The sequence below is a fragment of the Anopheles coluzzii genome, chromosome X, assembly GCF_943734685.1.
Source record: "Anopheles coluzzii chromosome X, AcolN3, whole genome shotgun sequence".
NCBI lineage: Eukaryota > Metazoa > Arthropoda > Insecta > Diptera > Culicidae > Anopheles > Anopheles coluzzii.
Window position 1 is genome coordinate 3,483,234 of NC_064669.1, and position 23,375 is coordinate 3,506,608.

General features: G+C 48.5%; 3 protein-coding genes across 7 annotated transcripts; 2 read left to right on the top strand and 1 right to left on the bottom strand.

The window, feature by feature from the left end:
* The first annotated feature begins 647 nt into the window (after positions 1-647).
* On the top strand, positions 648-3,185 carry LOC120956664 (pancreatic triacylglycerol lipase-like). The gene is made up of 5 exons (XM_040378336.2): positions 648-1,153; positions 1,237-1,514; positions 1,600-1,761; positions 1,859-2,507; positions 2,574-3,185. Exons 1-5 carry the CDS (start codon positions 1,024-1,026, stop codon positions 2,981-2,983), a joined length of 1,629 nt encoding a protein of 542 aa, XP_040234270.1. The 5' UTR covers positions 648-1,023; the 3' UTR covers positions 2,984-3,185.
* Positions 3,186-3,576: 391 nt separating this feature from the next.
* Positions 3,577-17,135, bottom strand: LOC120954549 (guanylate cyclase soluble subunit beta-1). 4 transcript variants are annotated; one of them, XM_040374652.2, is made up of 12 exons: positions 16,684-17,135; positions 14,334-14,723; positions 13,941-14,014; positions 10,707-10,807; positions 10,099-10,623; positions 9,483-9,851; positions 9,265-9,376; positions 8,273-8,432; positions 8,102-8,184; positions 7,474-8,020; positions 7,193-7,350; positions 3,577-5,121 (listed from the first exon to the last, which is right to left on the bottom strand). In XM_040374652.2, the coding sequence occupies exons 2-12, from the start codon at positions 14,334-14,336 to the stop codon at positions 4,989-4,991; spliced, it is 2,265 nt and encodes a 754-aa protein (XP_040230586.2). In that variant the 5' UTR covers positions 14,337-14,723; positions 16,684-17,135; the 3' UTR covers positions 3,577-4,988. The 4 variants fall into 4 exon arrangements, with proteins under 4 accessions (XP_040230586.2, XP_040230581.2, XP_040230580.2 ...); XM_040374647.2 differs by having other exon boundaries at positions 10,069-10,623; positions 16,817-17,134; XM_040374646.2 differs by having other exon boundaries at positions 10,069-10,623; positions 16,684-17,134.
* LOC120954587 (uncharacterized) lies at positions 5,129-7,186 on the top strand. 2 transcript variants are annotated; one of them, XM_040374664.2, is made up of 3 exons: positions 5,130-6,341; positions 6,411-6,624; positions 6,698-7,186. In XM_040374664.2, the coding sequence occupies exons 1-3, from the start codon at positions 6,020-6,022 to the stop codon at positions 7,176-7,178; spliced, it is 1,017 nt and encodes a 338-aa protein (XP_040230598.2). In that variant the 5' UTR covers positions 5,130-6,019; the 3' UTR covers positions 7,179-7,186. The 2 variants fall into 2 exon arrangements, with proteins under 2 accessions (XP_049465894.1, XP_040230598.2); XM_049609937.1 differs by having other exon boundaries at positions 5,129-6,624.
* Positions 17,136-23,375: the final 6,240 nt, after the last annotated feature.

Genomic DNA, 23,375 nt, shown 5'->3' on the forward strand with positions numbered 1-23,375 from the left:
GCTGCACGCGCTACCGCCCCGCCGGTGTCCGAAGGGCACTGTAGGTCCTGTGTTTACGGCGAGCCAGTGCGTCTGAACTTTGTGCTCCACTCCAGGATGCTTGCTGCTGCTATCAGTGACGTAAATGGCGCACTGTACGTAGCGACGTCCGGGTGCAGCTGTTCCCAGTGATGAGCGTGAAACATTGCGACAGCATCAGGCAAACACCTTTCCCAGCAGGCTCCCAGCGTCTTCTAGACTGTTTTTGTGCGCAAAGCCTTGCGAGATTAGGCGTAAAGGCGTAATGAGGTTACACGCATTGGACTTTTTTTTCTCTCCTCCCCCTTTTAAAATGACGCCTCTTAATCAACTAGCTTGAAGTAACTATCGCTGGATCGGAGGTCGATCCTGACCTCGCACTGGGGGACACTCGCTCGCGATTACGCATCAGCAGCAAAGGAGATCCCTTCATCGATATTTTTAGAAGAATCATCGCTCGTAGAGCTGTCATCGAGTGCCGTGCGCTGATAGAAGGGTTCAAAGTTAAGCGCTCCTGAAGGATCTTCCTGCGTTGTACGCAACGTTGAGAACACATTTCCTGCAGTCGCACTGAAACACTGTTTACGACCATACCTTTACTGGAATAGTCTCTTTCGCTCTTTTTCTCGGATGTCGTTGAAAGTCGCGTTTGTTTCTAGGACTCGCTTGCCGGAGCTCCAAACCCCGCTCTTATCAGTGGTCTTTGTCTCCGTGCGCGATCGGCTTCAATCGGCTGTGAGCTGCCCCAACCCCTACGGAGCAGATTGATTTCATCGGAATCAAAACGTCAACAGTGGTTTGTGTGTGTGTGTGCTTTTTGCTTTTTTTTTTGTTCGCTCCTGCCGACCGAACTAATTGCGATGACTGCGGGCCGGTGTGGCAGTCGGCCTTCGCCTTTAGTCGGGTGGAGGACACTCACGCGCTCGGTGTTGGTTTGGAACGAGCAGTTACAGTGACTGGCAAGGTGTGGAAAACACAAGTGGGCTCCACAGCACAATCAAAACGATGGAGATAAGCAACACCACCGGGTTTCTGCTGCAGACCATCCTCTGGATGGCAAACCATGAGTACAACAACTCGCTGATCAATGTGATACACAATCAAACGCTCAGTGCGGATAGCAACAAGACGAGTGGTAGGTGTTTGCAGGTGTAGTAGCTGTGACATTCGTACAATGGGGCCAGTACATGACGCTCACGCCTCCGCTCTCGTTTGTAGGTGAGTTCTCGCTGGCGGAAGATGTGCGCTGCTACGGTGTGTACGGCTGCTTCCCGATTACGCCGCCCTGGATCGACGAGAAGCGCCCCGTCGCGTACCATCCGCAGTCGCCGGCGACGGTGGACGTGCGGTACCCGGTGTTTACCAAGCCGAACACCGATCATCCGAAGTTTATCGACATCAACGATCCGGCCAGCGTGCGGCATCTCGGCATCAACCCCAAGGGGCGCATCTACTTCATCACGCACGGCTACATCGAGTCTGGTGATCGACCGTGGGTAAGGATCTTAGGGAGTTTATCGCAACTACACTAAAAGAGCTTGTAATCGTCTGACACCCGCCTATCCATTGCACTACTGACAGATCCGGCAGATGGTGAACGCACTGATCGAGAACGATCCGGACCGGACGGCCAGCTGCGTCGTGATCGACTGGCGCAAGGCGTCGAACCCACCGTACACGCAAACCTGCGCCAACATTCGGCTGATCGGGGCCATCACGGCGCACGTGATCTACTTGCTCTATGTAGGCACCGCGTGGTAGGCACCACCACCTCGCCTGAAACCCCTCTATCAGTTACCAAATCCAACTTCCCAAAAACCCGTGTCTGTGTCCGTTGCAGGAGGAGCTGAACATGAAGAACCTGGACAAGGTGCACCTGCTGGGCCACTCGCTCGGGTCGCACCTGTGCGGGTACGCCGGGTACCATCTGCAGAAGGACTTCGGGCTAAAGCTGGGCCGCATTACCGGGCTCGATCCGGCCGAACCACTGTTCTCCGATACGGATCCGCTGGTGCGGCTCGATCGCAGCGACGCCAAGTTCGTGGACGTGATCCACTCGGACGGTTCGGAGTGGGTGAGCAAGGGTGGGCTGGGGATGTACCAGCCTATCGGGCACGTCGACTTCTACCCGAACGGGGGGTACAATCAGCCGGGCTGCAGCGATCCGATGAACAAGTTCATCCGCAAGCACGACGACTCGTTCTTCTGGGGCTTTCAGGAGTTCTTCGGCTGCAACCATCTGCGGTGCCACCAGTTCCTGACGGACAGCATACTGCACCGGTGCCCGTTCGTCGGCATCGGGTGCGAGTCGTACGCACAGTTTCTGCGCGGCGAATGCTTCGAGTGCGACCGGGACGGGCACTACTGCGTCGAGTTTGGGCTGAAGGCGCAGGAAAGCTACAGCCGGCTGATCGAGAACGGTGTGATAAAGGATCCGAACGCTCCGCTGAGTGTTTACATGATTACGGGCGCTGAGCCACCGTACTGCCGTAAGTATTGCCGGCGCAGCGCACACTGCTCGTACAGCGCTCAAAACTGTTAGCGTCCCTCTGCAGGATCGCACTTCCGCATCACGATGAGCGTTTCCGACGAGGAGGAGAGCCTCATACACGGGGGCGAGATTGGCAAGATGTCGTTCGAGCTGCACGGTGAGGGCGGCGTGCGCTCGGGCAAGATGGACTTCTCCAAGGATCCGGTGTACTTCGAGCCGGGCGGTAACTATTCCGCCATCATGGCCGGTTCGCACGTCGCCAAGCTGCTGAAGGTGATGCTGACCTGGGAGTATCGGACGAATCCGCTCAACCCGCTCACCTGGCGCCTGCTGGTGGTGCCGCGCGTGTACGTGCAGCGCATTCGCATCCAGCTGATGGAGCAGCGCACCAGTGTGGTGGTGTGTCCGCTGAACGATGCACCGGTCCGGGCCGATCAGGAGAATGAGTTCAAGAGTGAGTACTGCCGGTCCTGAAGCGGCCCTAAAGCAAGCACTCGGCCGATCGTGATGGTTGAGATTGCTTTATCCAGCGTAATGTGAAGCTGTACCTTTCAGTTAGACAAAACAAAGTTTTGATTGGCAATTAGGATTAAAGATACGTTAAACGAAATAAGCGATGTGCTGGATGGAGCGTATGAATTTGCAATAAAAAGTCATTCCGAGCACGCTAACGTAATACATTTCTTGCAACGATTCTTATTATATATTAGTGATTCTTGGAAGTGTTATGAATCCATATTTTAATCTTTGTAGATGTGTACAACTTGAACGGTAACTGAAATGCTATGATGCTTCAATGTGTTAATTCTTACTTCTTTCGTGTTTTCAACTTCGGATATTCATACATTCCACAAATGCTAAACGTTGTTCTCATCTAACATATTGAAGATTCAAAAAATCACGGTATAATTCACACTCAATGCATTCGGCCGTAGTAACGATTCGCCTCAAATCATACGATTCAGAACGAGTTCAAGTCCAAATGATTCTGTATTGCAGCTGTATTGCGACGAAGTTATGGACACACTCACACACTAGCGCTACCATACTACCACCACGAAAGCATGTAGAGAGGGATTAGTTAGACTTTATTTGTGTTTCGCTCTGGTCATAACATCATCATTAGCGACTTTGTTTGTTTGTTTCGTTTTGTTTTGTTCGGCATTGCTGTTGTAGTTATTACCGGTAGAAGAAGAATCGCTCCCAATGAAGCATGATTCGCGTAATATATCTCGTGTAGAGCGTAGCTCACTCGTACTTGCAGCACGCTAATCACCATCGGTCTGTGGCGATGTCCGTTTTTTTTTTTTCGTTTTGTATGTGTCTCTCTGTGGTATATGAGTGTGCGATACTGTGTGATGGAGTTTTTGTTGTTTTGAATGTCAATGCAGGGCGATTGTGATTTAATGAATGGTATTTCTAGACATCGGTTTCACGTTTGTGTTTGCTTTGGATTATTTAGTATCGTTTTTTTTTGGTTCGTTTTTTTTGTTTGTTTGATTTCGTTTAAGGTTGCAGTAGATAATTTTATCGCGCGCAGGATAGCATTTAGCTAGGAGTGAAGGGGATGGCGAGGGAAAGGGAGAGGGCAGGAGATTGGTTATATCTTTTTCTTGGTTCGGGTTGGCACCGATTGTTTGCAAATTTCCACTATGTTGTACATCTATCACGATTGGCCCAAATTCTATGTATATTAGCTAAATGTTTTTTCTTATCTTTTTTTGTTTTGTTTTTGGTTTGCGTCCATCTACTAAATCTTTAGAAGACTACCATTAGTACCCCTACAAACTACATACTGTCAACGTCAAAACTATGTCGGTTTTTGTTTTGTTTGTTTATATAAATACTCTCATTGTACAGCTATCTAAAAAGGCTACAAAAGTACACGCACCGTGGCTTTCTAGTATAGTGTGTGAAACGGAAGGAAACGATTTAGCATCTGACACATCTCCATCTTGTTTTTTTTTTCTCTCGACCCCTTCGAGCGCGTACAACCTACAAGTACGAAACACGCAGCGAATCTAGAGCTTAGTAGTAGGGGAGTAGGACGATGGCAAGCTCTCTCCGTGTTGGTCGTCATTGCTGGAAACACGCGCGCGCACACACACGCTTCCTACACGCGTATCGAATGGACTAAGGGTGGACGTGTGTGTTCCGGAGGCTTTGGCAAATGATCTAAAGAGTGTGTGAGAGTGACTAGAGAGATAGATTGCTTTGGCAGACAGTACAAAAACATACAACCTACACGCGTAAGGAGTACACTAGATTCGTTTTTTTTACTCTCTTCTCTCGCTTCTTCCCTTCCTACACGACATCATTACAACAAACGATTGTAAGCCTAACCCTGGTGCGGGAGCATCGGCATTGGTTCATCAAAACATCTATCAACATACACACACGCACACACACACACATCGCTGAGAAGAAAAGGAAAGCTGTCCGGTTTTTTGGGGATATGGGTGCTCGAAGCCTGTCCAGCTTATTTAGTGGCCGGTGTGCCCTTGCGTGTTAGAAACCAGCAGTCCATCGGTTCGGGCTTACCCTTCATCACTACCGGTCCGCGGTACTCCAGATTAAACGAGGGATCGTGATTGACGGGATCGCAGAGCAGCCTGTCAAATTAGAAACAGATATATAGAGAGGAGTTTTTTTTTATTTGTTAATCTATTGGGCTGTTTATGATATTCAAATGAATAGAGAATCCTGAAAGAGAGACTTAACATGCGAGAAATTAAGTTATGACATCCAACACAAGACTTGCAGCGCATCAGTTGTACGGCAGTCAGTGCTGCAAAACGTCATGAACATGACGCGATTATCACAATCGAAAGAACAAAGAACATCTCGTTGGTAAGTCATAAATTAAGTAAAGTGCGTCATGATACGTCAAAGATGACTATGATTTCAGTGGCTGACGACAGCAACTGGACACACACAACACAGTGATTTCTTCAACTACTAGACACTCTGGCTCGGAAGACTTTTTTCCAAAGACTAGACTACGTCACATCCACAGCACGTCAAAGCTTTCGAATCGATGTTCCAGCCGCCGAAGGTCGTACATATCGTCGTCGGTGATGTAAGACGTGCGTTCCAATTTCCCCAAAACTGTTTGTCCATCGTCGTGCAAACTAGACTTCAATCGATACAACCTGGTTCGATAAGTTTGAGCGTTCAGGGATTTCCCCGTTTCCGGACGTAAATGCTACTTCATTGCGCTGGCGCACCAGCAAACACCTGTGACGGAAGCCATAGTTGCAACGCGCGAGGGGACTGAGCTAGTTCTATGCCCGGCAGGTTCCCCTTAGCAGAGTTTCCTCACTTGTAGACCTCCCAATAGTTTTTTTTTTGGTTGTTGTTGCTTGTTCGGTTGCAAGGCTTCCTTCGTGAAACCACCGGGTGGACAGGTAAGGTTGTTTTTTTTCTCTCCCCAAGCCAGTCCAAATCCAAGCGCTAGACGGCGCACACTACACCCTTAAGCCCGAATGAGTACCAACTGATACGCCGACGATGGAGTACGTGTTCGACGTGTTCTTCGAGGAGTGCTTCGACAAGATGGAGCGCAGCGGGCTGTCATCGCGGGCCGGCCGGCGCGACATCATCAGCCACCTGAACTCGGTCATCTCCGGCTGCATCCAGGGTCGGCAGACGGCCACGACCCAGCTGGCAGTGGGGCTGGCCGTCACGTCCGCCATCGACTACCACAACCGGATGAAGGGCGACAACTACGAGGTGTGCCTGATGGGCAAGTATCACAACGTGCTGTACATAGCGCTCCGCATCACCTGGGACTGGGGGCTGGAGGATTCAACCATCGTGCGAAACCTGCTAGGTACGGGATGCGCCAAGTACATTTTGGCGTCAAGGATTTACACATCCCTAACCGCTCGTCCACCCACAGATGAAATCTTCAAGTGTGAAAAGACGTTCGAGCGGCTGTTTCTGGGCGCACTGTTCGGCTGCAATGCGCCCCACTTCATCGCCGGCTGGAAGAGCGACTTCAACGATCAGGACGAGAACCTGCGTGCGGTCGTGTTCTTCCTGCACCATTCGGCGAAGGCGCGTGCCATCTATCCGACCTACTCGTACGCTTACCAGCGGCTGCGCCAGACCAAGTAAGTGTTTGGTCAGAGATTTCCAAAACCCAACGCATCGTTCAAACCGATCAACCTCCGCTTTCCGTCGCAGATTCATCGATGTGCCGATCGAGTCGTGCGGTAAGGCGTCGCCGCTACGCGTCGCCCTGCAGGCATCGGCACCTGACGTCGTGCTGATACTGCTGCGGCACGGTGCCAACCCCTGCCCGGACGATGGTGGCGCTAGCCCGGTGCTGAGTCTGCTGGAAAAGCTGGCCGAGTGCGAAAACCGCTGCTACCCGTTCCAGCTGGTGTCGTGCCTGAAGCTGCTGCTCCGCACGGTTCGCATGGTGGAGCTGCCGTACAAGCCGCACCTGTACGCGGTCCGCAAGGAGATGTTCCACGCTAAGTACGAGGCGCTGCTAGAGGACGGACTGCTGCCACCGGACCAGGTGTACGGTGTGCCGACGCTCAAGCACACCTGCCGCTGTCTGGTGCGGGACGTGCTGCGCGACAACTTTCAGCTGCCCGGCGGTGTGTTAAAGCTGCCGCTGCCCCGCAAAATGCAGAAATATATCGATTTGCTCGACTGATGAGTGCAACTTACTTGTACGTGGTTTCGCTGATGTTGATGTGTCCCGGGACGCCGGTAGTCTCCGTTCGGCTCGTCAGGTTGACCGTGTTGCCGAACAGGCAGTAGCGCGGCATCCGGTTGCCGATCACACCGGTCACGACCTCGCCCGAATGGATACCGATGGTGATTTTCTACACCCACACCACGGGAGTATTGAGAATTGGAATTAGTGGAGGCGTTAGAGGTGTGTCCTTCGTTTCCTGTCCAGGAACTGAGCAGCCGCAAAAAAGAGAACACAGTTCGCTTGCACTTACCATCGCCTCCGTGCCCATCATGACGTTCTTCGCCATATCGAGCATGTCCAGTGCGAGCCGCGCAATGCACTTCGCGTGGTTTTCGCATTCGTCCGGCAGCCCCGACACCGCCATATACTTGTCGCCGACCGTCTCCACCTTGTAGATGTTCGAGTTGCTCTTCGAGTCGGTCAGCTCGTCGAAGATCGTGTACAGCTCGTTCAGCATCTTGACGATCTTCATCGCACCCTCCGGGTCCGTGTTCGCCGCACAGTACTGGCCGAACCCGACGATGCCGGAAAACATGAGCGTCACCGAGTCGTACCGCTTCGGCGCGACCGGCCGCTGGTGCCGCAGCTCGTTCGCGACCGTCTTCGGCAGGACGGAGTAGAGCAGCCGGTCCGTCTTCTGCTTCTCGCTCTCGAGATCGCGGTACGTCTGCTGCAGCCGGTCGGTCAGTATCTCCAGGTTGGTGGTCAGCTTGTACTCCGCCTCGAACTTCTCGCTCAGCAGCACCAGATCGCGGGAGGCATCGTGCAGCGGGATGTCGGAGATGTGCAGACCCTTCCTGCGGGGAAAGTGAAAGAGTGTGCAGAAGGGTTAGGGAGAATAATGCCTGGGGTGCACGCGTTCGTCCGCTGCCACCTACTTGGTTAGATCGTCGAGATTCATCACGCTCGGGTAACATTGGAATAGTATCAGATCCGATCCCGGAATGTACATCATTTGTCCCTGGGAAATAGAGAGCAGAAGGGCGAGGAGCGTGAGCATACAGCATAGCTATCGGGAACACCTCGAGGCACCACAACTTGCCACGTACCTTCAGTCTTAGATATCTCTCGCTCTTGGACATAACGCCCGCCTTCGTCTTCAGGACGTAGATTGTGTTAATATGGGCCAGAATGTTTTCAAAGCTCAGCTGTAGATGGGGCCGCACCGCTTCGAAGAGTGCCAGCAGTGGACAGTTTTTCTCGTAAATTCTACCGAAAAAGTCGAGCAGATGCAAGGTTAGTGTGCATTTAGGGTCAAAATCTTTTCTGGAGAGATTTGAACCAGTTCTTCTTCTTCTTTTTTGGCAGAAAAACCGTTGTCGGTCAAGGCCTGCCTGTAGCCACTAGTGTAAGTGAGCTTGGCTTGCAGTGACTTATTGTTACCATAGCAGGATAGTCAGTCCTACGTATGGGGGCACGGTCTATTCGGGGCTTAAACCCATGACGGGCATGTTGTTACGTCGTACGAGTTGACGACTGTACCACCAGACCAGCAAACCAGTTGAACCAGTTCACTATTGTAAAATAACTACTCGAGAACGGTAGTTCTTCCGCTCTTCTGCAAACAGTCTTTCAAGCGGTCAAATACATACATCGCTACATCGAGATCACAGTTCTGGAGTTCTGTAGCCCATTGTTCAGCTGTTTGTAAACACCTGAAGTTCAACGTTCTATCAATGATTAGTTCATTTGATCGTCCGTTCAGTAGTAGAGATGGCTAACGCTGATTCAGATTCATAAATCTGAATGAATCTTCAAAATGAATCTCTCTGAATTCAAAATCAATGAGAGAGATTCATGAATCTTTGGAGATTCGATTCGACAATCAAATCACTGAAGATTCATACGAAAGAATCTTTACGAAAGATTCATGAAGCACAACACTATTCAGCCGTTCGTCATATGGATGGCAAGTTCGCAAAATCATGCTAAAACAGTTCATTCACTTGAAAGAACCCGAACGACCGGACCACTCCTCGACCGTTTCCTCCAAATCTCTGCCAACTGGGATGATGCAGCTCATCTGCGCAACCAAACCTACCTGGGAATTACCCGTGAAACCGATCGGCCCGCCTGCACGATGTGCATGTTCCGGTCGAACATCAGATGGAACGGAAAGATTTTGCAAAACGTCATCGGCGAGATCATCGGTTCTGAAATAGAAGAAAAAAAAAAGAACAAACCGGAAAGCGCAAAAACGTTGCTTGCATTCTTCTGCTGACAATCGAGCACACCTGAGACCAAACCGGGGACCCCTACCTTTAGCCACCAGCTGGCAGACCGCCTGCTGATCCTTCTCGTCCGAGCGGCGCGTCGGCGTCTTCGGGCCGGAGATTTCGGTGATGAGAAACTGAAAGTGGTCCGACCGCTCGACGGCGGTGGTGCCCGGTCCCTTCGGCCCCTTCTGCTGCCATTCGGGGCCGTTGCGCGCCGGGCCGCCGCTGCTGCTGCTGCTGCTGCTATCACAATTGGTATTGGTGTCTTTACTAGCTTTGCTAACCTCGCCGCAGAGCGGTATACTATTGCTTCCGTTTTGACTACTGCTTATGCTAAGTTTATTGCCATGACTGGACGCCGATGTGTCGGTAGGTTGCTTGAGCGCGGAGTTGCTCTTCGAGGTGGCTAGATCTAGCGCGAGGTGGTTTTTGGAGCGTTTTTTTGTAGTTGTTGGATGATGAAGGGGCGAGAAATGGTACGGAAAGTGTGTGAGAAAGAGAGAGAGAGAGAGAGAGAGAGAAAGAACAGAATGGGCTACGCATTAGAAGGTGCGGTTCTTGCGGGGAGAGGGTGGAAAACGGGTGCGACTGAAGCACACTAGCCGGCGGATACCGTGAATGAAACCTACTATTAAGTCTATTCGAAAAATAAGATTCACCGTACGTTTTCGAGGCTAGAATTCGCTTGCACAGTCCCAGGTTGGCCAGTTCCGGCACGGCCGGGTCGAGGGACGTGATAGGAACTGATTTCACCACCTCCGGGATCGAGTGGCGGGCTTTCGGTGTGGCGGCGGCGGCGGTGTTAGCGACCGGCGGTTCTGCGGTCGCTTTTTTCGCCTCCGGCTCGACCGGGTCGCCCTTGCGGCGTATGATCTTGATCTCCACGTCCACACCGTGCAGCTTGGAGGCGACCGCCTTCACGATCCCGATCACGATGTGCTCCAGCCCGGGCCGCTCGGAGTAGTAGTGCAGGACGAGCTGGCCGTTCGTTTCGGTGCAGCGGAAGGACGGCGCCCGCATGCCCGGATAGAGCGTGCCGAGATGGTCGTGCAGTGCGTCCAGGTTCTGCAGGAAGTCGCGCGGTGTCGCCCCGAGCACCTGCAGGATCTTGTCGTAGCCCGAGTCCTGGCAGAACTCGAAGAACGTCTTGCCGAACAGCTCCAGTATGTCGCCGGCGGGTATGTCTGCGGACGGGGGGACAAAGGGTCAATTGCAGTTGTGCGTGGGGGGGTGGCCAACGTACTTCCGACGGGAAAGCCACACTTACTGAGTATATCCACGGCCGCCTCTATCAGATTGTACGTTATGTCGTCCTCGTAGATCTGGCGCACCAGAAACTGGCCCTCCATATTTACCTGCGCCTTTTTCCTGTCAAGTTGGTTTGTTTAGCAAAGTGTTGCGGATTACAATTAAATATAGACATCAAAACTCCGCTTCCCGCTGGAGAACTGGCCAGAGCTTGAGGGTTAGAAATGCTTAGCAATTTCCTGGAATAATGCAGGTAAGCATCATTTCGCTCATCGCACCCTCCAATGGGGTTGGAAATGAATTCCGTCGTTATAATTAATCAATACCCAATTATTACTTCCACTGAAACGGACCCGACGGCAAATGAGCATGCAAAAACGCTCTTTTTTTCGTGTGTAAAGCTTCAGTTGTTGTGCACACGTGGGCAGCAGTGGTATCCCGTGATGATGGATTGATGAATGTTTCGCACCTATCATTCTCCAGTGCGAGCGCTCTCCAGTACAGTGAAAGAAATGCCTCTAAAGTGCACTCTCACTTTTAAACATTTTAGTTTTTGTTCATGTTTACTTCAGATTTTTGATGAAAATTTATTTTTAATAATTAAACTAAACAACGAAACTGTCATTATAAATCACGAAATTCTTAGTGTACATTTAAGTTGATTAGGAAAAAAAGGTTGATTTTGACATCCAGCATCCATCGAGACTTCATAAGCTCCATAAGCTCTAAAATCTTACGTCTCTAATGAATCATGAAATTGTGTAAATAACATTCAGTAACAGGATTGTGTGACAACTATTTGAGAAAAAAATGCTCCTACAGATTAGTATTAAATGATTGCAGGATCTTTTAAATCATATTTTAAATCGTCAAATAAACTAAACAAATAAGTTAACAAAGGTGATTTCTCTATTTCTTTTCATTGCATTAAAACTAAACGTGTTTTTGTTTGCTATTCGCAATGATTGCGGGGATGCCGATCCGTCTATCTTACCCGAACATGCTCGGGTTTTCAACAATGCATTGAAAGATATTCGACAAACGACCAATAGGGGTTTTTCAAAACAGCATCTTTCACCGCTTGGAAGTTATTTTGCAACAGCTGTCAAGTATTGTTCTTGCATCACAATTAATTCTCAGTTCTTCTCCACATAATTTTCAACATATAACAGAGAACTGTCACAGCCAGATCAGCTTGTTGGCGCGTAGAATATCATGAATATCATGATTGTAGTGCAAATACAACATTTAACCGCAGCTGAAAACCAACTTGCAAGCAGTAAGACATGCTTTTGGACCTTTTTTCGGTCCCAAATACAGACGATTGTCAAGGGCCTTCGATGTTTCGTTTTCACTATTGAGGATACTTTGTCTTCATTTAGCTTATAAATAATAGCGCCTATCTCTTAACCCCTCTAGGCTGACAATCGAAATAAGCTGACATTTAAATAGGACCAAACATTTGACAGCCAATGATTAATGTTTGATGCGATGGCAAAATTAAACAAATAGCAATAGAATCCTCTAAAATAAAAATTTAAGCAAACATCAAATGTGCTTACAGCAATTACTGCCACTGTAACCGCTCCTTCCTTCCCCAGTGCACTGTGCAACGCCGCTACTGGCAACAATAGTAAAATAATACCTCCACGCAGTACTGCTTTACTGCAAATTGGGGCACGTCCTTTAATTACGGTCACGACTCGCGACACCGCGCGGAGTCGTGCGGATAATTCCAATAATGAGCCCGGTGGCCGCGTAAGCTTTGCGCTTTGAAATCACGGGACACCAACCAGAGTGAGGGGGGGGGGGGGGTCAACATAATGAACCGAACGCGGAATGATGCTATAATTGACCACAAATGAACCTGTGCCTGTACCTTCTCTGCCAATCTGGTAGATGGAGATGGAGTTGGGGCCTAGGTGAATTGTTACCATTTGCCAGGTACGTCTAGATTATTAATTAATGGCAGACGCGTATGCGTGTATGCCAAGACAGGGGGGATCGGTATGTGATGTAATGTGTTTGGGTTTGGGATATTGTGCCATGCTCCAATGTCTGCAACGCCCTCATTCCATGCCTCAACCAATGGAATTGATGCAGTTTGCCAAACCTATTACAGGGAAGTGACGCCCAATGCGGCATAACGGCTGGTGCACTCGTCATGTACTGCACCGGAAGGGTGCGCAGTTGGTGCGTTGCCAGCAAAGCAACGCAATCGAGCCCTTCAGACTAAGGACGATAGAACCTATACAGCTTATTTTTTAAGTTTCTCTGGACGACGAAGCGGACTTTTTGCAACCCATCAACAATCGTATGAGTTGGGCCGTGAGCCAACTATTTAAACACACACACAATCCGTCCGGTGCCAATTCCAGCAAGAATCCAGCTTACAGAATCCTCTGCTGTGTGGCCAATGTGTCGTAGGCACTCTCCCTTCGCCTGGCGGAAGGATGTAGTAAGCGAAGGAATATATTGCACTCGGGGAATCCTCCGATGCTACACGGGCGGGGTTGCGATTGCGAACCGCTTTAAAGTAGGTCAGCTGAAATCCGGAGCACGGAATCCAATTAACTTCTGGACATCGAACTGGGGTGGGGATGGAGTGGTGCGCATCGTCAAACGCACGCTGACCAAAAAATCGAACCCTGAGCGACCCACGCTCCCTCCAGTTATTAACAGTTGCTTGGAGCATTATAGCACGGACATCCCCCCGGGGATGTGGAACTTTTTTGTTGTTCACATTTTTTGCCCCATTCCTCAATATATTTTTGTACTTTTTTAGAGCATTGGACAGGCAGCAACCCAAAATAAAAGCCCCAAAAAACACAGGGAATATAAAAACTTCTTCTATCGCTAACATTTAGCGACCAGTTTGTTCAGAGCGGGGGATATTTGGGGATGCGAGCACGTCACGTCGTTCGCAATGCGAACAATTTTCCTCGCAAGCGAGTTGGGGAAGGATTTCCAGAGAATTGTAAAAATTCGCGGGGCGAATAAAAGAAATTGGAAGAAAAAAAACACACACACACACACCATTTCCCAAGGAATTGTTGAAAAACTTTCACACAGTGCATCAGAATTCAATTGGAAAGTTGGAGCTGCCTTTCCGTTCCTTCTTGATAGAGTGTATGTGTGTGAAAGAGGGATAATGAAGTGTTACCTAACAAAAGACTTGGAATTCGAGCCTCCCCATCCCTCAAACTATCGCCCGCCCGCAGTACGGCTGGCGGTGTTCCTTCACAACACTTACTTTATTTGTTCCCATATGTTTAGACCGAAGTTTTTTAAAACTAGCAGCTCCAGCGCGTAGTTCACGAATCCGTACTAGTGTCCGCGTAAGTTGGCGTCCCCACCCGAGTGCGCGCGAGTCAGTTGTGTCAGTTTCCAAACCGGCGGACGGCGTGGAATTAAAAAAAAAAACACACACACACAGTAAGGGGAAGACAAAGAACAGAGACGTTGTAACAGGGGTGGGGGAATGCCCGGCTTTTCGTTATCGGGACGGTGAATTATGTAGCGCCGAAATGGGGGCATTCCCCCGCCGCCCGCACCAGGATTAATGGGGAACGCGCTATCGCTCAATCACCCAACGCGTCCACGGCGCGGTGACCAGAGATATTCAGAGAGTGTATCGGTCGCTTACCATTTTGTTGCCGTTTGTTGCAGGATTTTCTTGTTTTTGTTTTTGTTTTTTTTTTTTGAATGTTTGGAGCTCGCCTGTCACTGCTCTGCTGGTGCTTGTGTCGCTTCCCGCTTGTTGCTTGCGGTCTGGGTCATCGGGGTCCCCGAATGGGTTTTGCGAGGCGCCGTTCGACACCGGTTTATCCGCCCTGCCGGTACGGCATCCGTAGCATCCACGTAGCAGGCCGCCTGCACTAGCGCCGCGTGCACACCGGTCAAATGTTCAGAATAGGGCGTCGGGAGACGCGCGCTCTTTGCCGATGTTGTCTTCCTTTTTTGTTTGTTTGTTAGATATTTCGCGTACCACTGCTGCTCACTGATCGAACACCATCGTATTACACCGCTGTGGACACTGGAGACACACACACACACACATAGGGAGAGAGAGAGAGAGGGGGACACAATGGCGATGAGTTAATTTGATTGATCTGCGTGTCCTGTGCATGCTTTGGGCGGTGTGCGGACGGCAGTGACTTATGGGAAATGAGTGCTAAAATTGAACCTGATATGAAAACAGAACAGGGCCTTCGAATGTGTGTGTGTGTGTGTGTGAGGGGAGATTTCCAGCCACTTCCCCCAACCCAGGCTCTGTCCAGGCTTGTTTACATGCGGTGCTACGAGCAGCGCATTAGTGTCCAGGTGTTGCAGAGTCATCGTTACTCAACCGGCTTCCCACACAGGCACACAACGCGCCTCATGGATCGATTGGTGGCCCATAACACGGCACTCTAAACGCACTCCCCCTCCCCAACACACACACATACAATCGGAATAGTGGAGCAGAAGAATGGAGGACGCCTGCTAAAGCCTTTGCAACCACTATCTCCGTGTTCGCGTCGCCTCACAACCTCTCGCAGAGGTTTTTGGTGCGGCAGTACCTCTAAACTAGCGATCGATCTCCCTATCTCTGTGTACCCCCTGTGGGACACAAAACCTGCCAACAGGAAGCATGGCAGGGGTGCAACAAATGAAATCACTCTGCAATAGGTCCCCGCCCCCCCCCCCCGTTCAAGACCTCTTTGAAGCAGAGCACACACACACATACACTGATTGCACCAGCAGCGGCGACTGCGACTTGATTGCGAGTGATGCGAGGGAGAAGTTGATGGACGAGCTCTGGTCTGGAATTGTGAGTGTGGGACCACGCAGCAGCCACATCCAGCGGGGGCTATTCCGGGGCTTTTGATCGTGGCGTTGGCTCTGCCGCCGAACCGTCTGCAGCAATGTCTTCAGCTCTTTTGCAGCAGCCGAAGGAAGTGGACTCATTTCCTTGGCCTACCCGCCCTTTTTGTTAATTTCCTCCCCCCCCCTAGAGACACACTACCAACTGTCGCAACTCCCGGAAGTGACTGCTCCACTGCTCCTCTGCCCAGGTGAGACGACACCAGGAGGAGCAGTGTGGTTGGAGTTTTAAGATTTGCCACCCTCGGGCAATCGGCCGAATATTTGCAGGTACAGGGCAAAATCCCCCCCCCCCCCGCTTTCCGTTCAGAACGGGTGTTGATTGACGTCCGTCGCTGCAGGGCGTCCACTAATCCGCGTGGCGAGAGCTTTATCTGCAATAAACAGATCTCCCGGGCGCGCTTTTGTCTCGCTGTCGGCGTGGTCGTCGTCGTCCCGTTGTCTACAACAGTTTTGCTGATGGTGTGCTGATTTTTTTCTCTTTTTTTTTTTTTGGGGGGACGATAACTTTGAGTCACCGCAAAACCTCACACTGATTTGTCTTTCGGGGATGGCAATGATAAGGGGTTTGGTGCACCGGATATGTGCGGCAGGCTCGAAAGCTACTCTTCAACCGCATCCATTGGCTGTTGGTTGGATGGTTACATTGAAGCGGTGGCACATTATCTCTGCACACTCTGTTCACTTCACACCGTACAGTCTGTTCTGCTGGACGCAGTAGTCACCCAACTTAACGGACTCTCCACGGACTAAGCGCCCCGTTTGAAGAGTGTCTTTTCACCATCCCGTTTTCCGTTATTCGTTTTTGTTTTTTGTTCGTAACACTAGCGGATGCTGCCGAGAAGCTACGAGATGGTGGTCTACCGAGATAGCAAAGTGAAAAAGTTCAAACAATCGTCCGTCCGTCCAGTGTTGCGGTCGGGATCCGGAAGTTTAAGTCCTCGATTGGGCGCAAGGGGACACACCGTGCAGGGGGATACACAAAACGGGAAGTTGCCTTTCGCTACCTTTCCACAGAATTTAAGGAAACGTAGACACACTCTCACACACACACACACACACACACATACACACTTTACAGCATCAATCACGCAAACACACACACACACACACAAACTCGGAAAACTCACACGCTGCCCGTCGTTTAGTGGGTAGTAAATCGGCCCGAAGTCAAGCTTGCAACATAGTAGCCGCGCGCACTCGCTTCCTGTTTCCACTTCCTGTTCTAGCGCAACCACAACGACAACAACAAACACCACCAACCAAACATTAAGCACCCCGTCCTCCCTCGCAGGGCGTGCGTGTGCAATAAGGGGGAGAAGCTGAAATCGAGCGGATCGATTTGCTGCTACTGCTGCTGCTACTGCTGCTGCTGCTTGCGATTGTGTGTAGTAATGGCGAGTGTATGGGAAAAGCGCGGTTCGAGGTTGGCTGTTTTTTTTTTCCTCCTCTTTATGGTATGGCCCGTCTTTGCCCGCTCGGTGTGCTCGGCTACCGATTTGTTTGCAATCCCGACAGTGACTGGTGGTCGGCTAGCATGCTGAACCGTTTTAAGGCGTTCGGGCGTTGGGAGGATTGTGTTCTTCTCTTTTTTGTTTGGTTTTTTCACCTGCGACGAGGCGCACTTTTTCCACGACGAGCGAAGGAGCGAAGGATTGTACCCTCTCTCCAGCAACGCACGGCGAGAGTGCTATGAATCAGCGAGAGACAGACAGCACGAAAGCTTCCTTCCCAGCGGGATGGGAACATTGTTTCGTCGATTTCGGAGGGTGAATGTCTTTGCTAAGGACCTGTGGGTGTGGTGATTCTCACCGACCGATAGAGCGAGCTACAGTAGGAAGGATATTTGCCCTTTTGGTGATTGGTGGGAACGAACACCAGAGGAAGGAAGGAAATCTGTTATACTGGGAAAATGTCCTCGGTGAAAGATTTGCTGTAACGCAAAGGTGGGAGCGTTACGGCAAGCCACTCACCACGAATGTTGGAAAACATTTCACTGTCCACGTTTTTAGTACAAAAGTGGGTTGTTTTTGCGCGATGAAAGTAAAGGTTCTTAATGAGGCATACCAAATCCCAACTGAACTCAACTAAATGTTGCTTTAGAACCGTCCGTTTAGTGAAGCTTCATGTAACTTGGCAAACCCTTGGTGTGGGGTGAAAAGTAGGCTAGCGGAGGACCTCGATTTTTGTGTGAGAAAGTTCACCTCTACAAGTCACTGATATCACCACACTTTACTTCACTCTCGTCTGTTCTATGTCTTGGCAATAAAGGGCAAATAAAAAGGGTTCAGAGGTTTCAAACTCGCATTGGTATCTGAAGAAAGAATAGTTCGGGGATTGGATGTGCATCGATAATGTACACGCAGAACTCATGAGCCAAGGGTTACCAACTTCTAAGAAAACTCTTTGCTCTTCAAGGAGATTCAATGGTATAACTGATTCTGACTTGATGTCTTACGTCACTATGTAATGTGTAACTGCACTTGTCATTTTGATAATGATGATAAGATTTTGGCAAGAGTGTCTCAAGCGCGTGGACAATTCGGGTTTCTTTTGGGAGAGTTCGTTGTCTGTAACAAATTCTGGGAGGTCACAACGAGATTCACTCATTGATGATCGTAAATCGCCATGTCCAGATACATAAGATAATGCTGCTTCGGAAGGTAGTGCTCTGGAACCACCAGCATCCTTTACATTGCTCACCAAGTTCCAATTAATGAATCTGGTGCACCACGGATCAGGACACAACTGCGATTTGCTAATGGCTTATCATCATGGGGACTTATCAACATCATCAACTTTCTTTATAAGTATCCAGCATATAGTCTCGAAATGGAGTCGTTCATACACGACTTGGCACAATTTCTTGATATCTCAAATCAAGGTCCAAATCTCCTCAGGACAGAGCTCTCTGAATCTGACGTTTGAAGACTGAGTGCTATGGTTCTGCTGGCATGTCATATACTGGATATTGAATTGTTGTATTTCGAGCATTTTCGAGTATCATATATATTACAGAAAAACACTGTAAAGAAAGCAGCTGTTGAAGCGAAGCATAACAGAGTTCTTGGTACATGTGGTCTAGTAAAAGAATGATTTGATCTAAAAAGGTTATGTAAAGTTGTTTGTCAACAGTTTTCCATTTGTCAAACCTTCCTTTGAGAATGGTGAACCGAAATCGTGCTATGCATCGACCTTTGCATTCTATAGACTTCGTCCTATATCGTAACTACTCCAAAAACCGAACTCGGTGTTGAGTGTTTTGACGCTTCAAAGCATAATCAAGTTCTCCCAGTTCAGGTTAAGCTTAAGTTAAGTCTCTACTCTGAATCAAGTAGGTCGACCTTGTCGAGACTGATTGCATTCGCGTAATAGATTTTCCTCAGTAACTCAGTGAGCTTCCGGCACGTAGTGCTTTAAAAGCGTGGTTCCTGTAATGCTTTCGTGCAATAAAACTTCAGCCAGCCTTATTTGACTTTGAGTTATGTGGTCCATGTTATCTAGAGTGTGTCAAAAATGCAAGTCTCTCAAGGGTTGGAGCTTTAGATGAGAGCTTCAAAAGCTTATTGTTTTATTGCAACAGTTCTAAAAGCAGAACACTTTTATGCAATCTTTTAATACACGTTGTATTAAATTTTAAGCACTACTTAATGCTTAGGTGTAGTATTTTTTGGTGTTTTAGGAGTGTTTATCATGCTTCATACACAGCATACGGATAATAATTTGACCAAATTATTATGCAAATTTATGATACATCAACCTTATTGCTGTTATTGCTGGTAGCATAATTCCCAGTCCAAAAATAGTAGATAATCTCAAAGCACAACCATCTCATTGAAAATGGTGCGGATTTTGAGCTCTGGACCAAGATACGTTTACGTGTTAGTTTACGTTTTACTTTAGGTATTGAAGTAAAAGTTTAGCAGACTTGTGAAATAAACTGCCACCGAGATGCTAGAGCAAACGACCATTGGATAAATGCTCATGTTCTATCGATTATGCTATTCAAAAGTGTGGTTGCAAACACAAACCAGCAATGCAACCATAGACTACATGAAACTTGAATAGTAAGCTTTTCAACGTGTGTCACAGTTGAGGTGTAGTTTACCTCATGCTTCAATACTTCCAGCGTCGTATGGTATTTGTGTGATTACTCGCCAAGCATTGTAGCAGTGACTTACCTGAGCCTGATTTTACTATTCCCCGCTTCCATTATGCCTTTTCTCAGCCAAACCTGGCAATCTGCAGACAAATTTGAAAAAAAAAAAATGAAGGATTGATAATCAGTACATTGAAGTTATTTTTTTGAAACATTTTAAGGAATACCAATCACCTGAGCAGCAGTGTTAGTCTGAAGCAGATGGCGACTAAAATGGTTAATGGTAACGCAAGGACTATTACCACGATGCCCGCATACACTTCCTATAAACGCCTATTGCACACTTTGTTAGTATTGCTACAAGCTGAGTTACGATACGCCAACACTTTAGACACCAAAACACATTAGACTAAACCAGGAAGAATATGCCTGTATGAAACATTCGTCTCGAGAGTATAGCAGATTACACCCTGCTCCACAAAGACAAAGAAGAAGAAAGAAACCAGGACGCATTGGTTACTGAGCAATATTGGAGATTAATCAAATAAAGAGGTCCGTCGAAGGGAGGCATTGCAACTAGGGAATGGGAAAAGAAAATAGAAACGACATCGTGGCACACTCGAGAACGGGTAGAGGAAGTTCTATCCAGTAGGAGCATCGTGGTGTTTTTGCGTAGATGACTTAGGCCGCCTTAAAGTTAGGGACTTTGCATTATAGACACGCTCTCGCATCTGTGACGTGTTGCATCTGGAATTACATTACCTAACACATGGCAGAGGTTATGGAAAACGAGTCTGAAATACCCATGTTTCGCATTCGTTACATAATGCTCTACGTTACATGCTATGCAAATTCTTTTCGAAGCTATCCTTTACTTTTCCAGTCTAATGTATCAGAATACTCACCCCGTGCTTGGTTAGACCATTCTGCCACTGTAATGTCCAACTCCATCCTTAATGGCGCTGTCCCCCGGCCACCACAGCACAACACACTGCCGAACAGAAATCACAATCGCGCAATCCTGCCAACCACTGTACTAAGCAATTACCCTTGAAATAAACAACGGTTTATTAACAAATCGTTCGTTGCTTTAAAACATCGCTTGCCGGGACATTAAGATTAGCCTTAGAGTAATGCAATGGCCACCATAACATCCTCCATGTTCTACTCAACCATCTCAAAGTTCGGTCACCTAGCAGGAATCGGTTTCACCGTCGTCGTTGTCGTCATCCTGTTCGTCGTCTGCGCTGTAGCCCGATGCGGAACCGTCCTCCTCCTCATCATCACTCGACTCCGAATCCTCCAGGATGGTGGGCAGCGATGTTGGCAGTGGAAATAGTTTGCGGGCCAACGTCTTGATGGCGGAGTGCGATCCTTCGCACTGCTTCAACACGTTCGCACAGTTGACGGTAAAGAGGAACGTTTCGATGTTCGTGCAGCCCCTGGCCTTCAGCGGTGCCGACCCGTGGCAGTTGCGCACAATCAGCCGGCTTTCATAGGAGCCAATCACCCGCCCGAACATCCCTTTCAGGCGTCCATGGACGACAATCACGAACTTGCCGTTGGCCACATTGCAATTAACATCCGTTGGCGGTAGCAGCTCGCGCAGGCAGGCGAACCGTGCGCCCACCACCTCCCCGGTGTGCAGCATCAACTGGGTGGCGATGCTGGTGTGCGGCCCCACCACGACCGCGACCGGGTACAACCGGGTGGACACAAACTTCCCGAGCGTCCAGCGTTTGCGGGACAGCCAGTGCATCAATGGCGGATCTTCCGGTAGCTGCTCCATCGGTACGTCGGTTTCTCGCTTAAATCAATTAAGTCTTGCGGCACTAGTTTGCTTTGCTATCGTGGCCACTACGGTCGTGCACAACGCCACTCGGGAGAAAAACGGAATTCGAGTTGACCGCTTCGCTTAACCGTAGTCTATTTTCCAAATTGCACAATGGATAGTCGCGGTGGACATAGTGCAATGGCATTTGACATCTTCATTTTGACAGCCAAGGTGTATGGATATTAGGAGGTGAAGCAAGGTGTATGGATATTAGGAGGTGAAGTGCTTCAGAGCAAATTGACATTTCACGACTTGACATAACAATACTGGGGGCTCCGGTATTAAAATCGGGGAAGGCTGGAGGGGGGTATAGAAAATTGTATGCGATTTGACATAACAATACTCAATGATGGCGCCCGGAAAACGCGCTAACAATTCACCTCCTTAATAAACACACCTTGTGAGTTGGCCGTTGGAGTGTCACAAAATGTACAAATTGCTAAAAAAGTTAATACGAGCAGCAAACGTGACCCAGCCAGCCAGCCTTCTGTTAATTTCCCATTCGAGCAGTTTTTTGTCTGTGGCAAGAACAAAACGAATATTGTTTTAATGATCTTTTAGCGGAAGAAGACGTCGGCGACATGTTCAAAACTGGGAAATGTAAAATTCAGCCGAGAAATTACATTTATTAGTGCATTGTAAAAAAACATCATAATCGTTTGTAGAACTTAAGAAAAATGATGAAATATAACCATTAAACCATAATCTTATACATTTCGTGTTATTTATTAACAATTTCGACGAAAAGAATAAAAATAACATAGAGGAAGGAATAGGATCTATAAAAAAACTGCTCGAATGGATAAATTAAACACTGCTAACTCGCCACTAAATTACTCTTAAATTACTGGTAATTTAGCGGTAAGACAGAGGTTGTTTAGCCCGTTTTGTCTGGCTGGGAAGGCCTGTGTGAAACTTACTTACAGTGGAGCGCCGTTTATTCGGGTACCTTTTATCCGGCTGTCCGTTTATCCGTGCTGTTGAGAAATGACAGTTCAATACAATGGTGATATTGCGTTATGAGGAGGATATTTGAAAAAGCGGTTAAAAGAGCACATTGTCATAACAAAAGACCCGATAATTCAAGGCAAATTTGAAATATTCTTGTGGAAAAAGCATGAAGTTAATAAAAACTAGGTTATTTTTATCAAAAAATAAGATAATTTTCCAAAAATTAATCAAGAATTGGTGATAAAATATATCATTTGACTCATTATCCGTGTTATTCACTTATCCGGGCGAGGTCAAGTCCTGAGAAGCCCGGATAAACGGCGCTCCACTGTACTTTATTTTTGTCCTTCTTCACTAGGTAGATGGTGGTAAATTGGGAGTGACCAAAACAACCAAATCGGACTTGACGCCCAGTGAAGAAAATCAACATACCGCCTCGTTCTGCCCAACAGCCTATCGAATCAGAGCCAGAACAACTGTGTGTACTCTCAGGCCGTTGTCGAACAGACCGAAAAACCACCGCAACCAAGGTGTATGTACATAGAAGGTGAAGACATTCAGAACAAATTGACATTACACAACTTCACGTAACAATACTGGAGGCTCTGGTATAAAAATAGCTGAGGGCTGGAAGGGGGCTATGGGAAATTGTATGCGTTTTGACATAAGATCGCTCAATCATGGAAGTATCAGGCAAACGCGACAAGACTTCACCTTCTTAATACATACACCTTGCATTGCAACGAAATTGGCAGACCGAAAAAAGAAGCGTTACGTAGCGTTACAGTGTGTTCACACGGCTAAAACTGCCTTTCCCGAATGGAGTTTACCTGCCAGATGACGTTTGACAGATAAACGCCGTTCTGACAATCGGAATCGGACGTGAGCGATTCGGTTTTGCTCGAAGTAGGTTTTTATTTGTCAAATAGAATATTTTC

Excerpts from the sequence above, each read along its gene's own strand:
- LOC120956664 (XM_040378336.2), top strand. The coding sequence starts at position 1,024 with ATGGAGATAAGCAACACCACCGGGTTTCTGCTGCAGACCATCCTCTGG. Across the intron at positions 1,154-1,236 it reads GGATAGCAACAAGACGAGTG|GTGAGTTCTCGCTGGCGGAA; the intron begins GTAGGTGTTTGC and ends TCTCGTTTGTAG. Across the intron at positions 2,508-2,573 it reads CGCTGAGCCACCGTACTGCC|GATCGCACTTCCGCATCACG; the intron begins GTAAGTATTGCC and ends GTCCCTCTGCAG.
- LOC120954587 (XM_049609937.1), top strand. The coding sequence starts at position 6,020 with ATGGAGTACGTGTTCGACGTGTTCTTCGAGGAGTGCTTCGACAAGATG. Across the intron at positions 6,625-6,697 it reads CAGCGGCTGCGCCAGACCAA|ATTCATCGATGTGCCGATCG; the intron begins GTAAGTGTTTGG and ends TTTCCGTCGCAG.
- LOC120954549 (XM_040374647.2), bottom strand. Across the intron at positions 10,808-13,940 it reads AACATATGGGAACAAATAAA|GAAAAAGGCGCAGGTAAATA; the intron begins GTAAGTGTTGTG and ends CCAACTTGACAG. Across the intron at positions 8,185-8,272 it reads AGAGATATCTAAGACTGAAG|GGACAAATGATGTACATTCC; the intron begins GTACGTGGCAAG and ends TCTATTTCCCAG.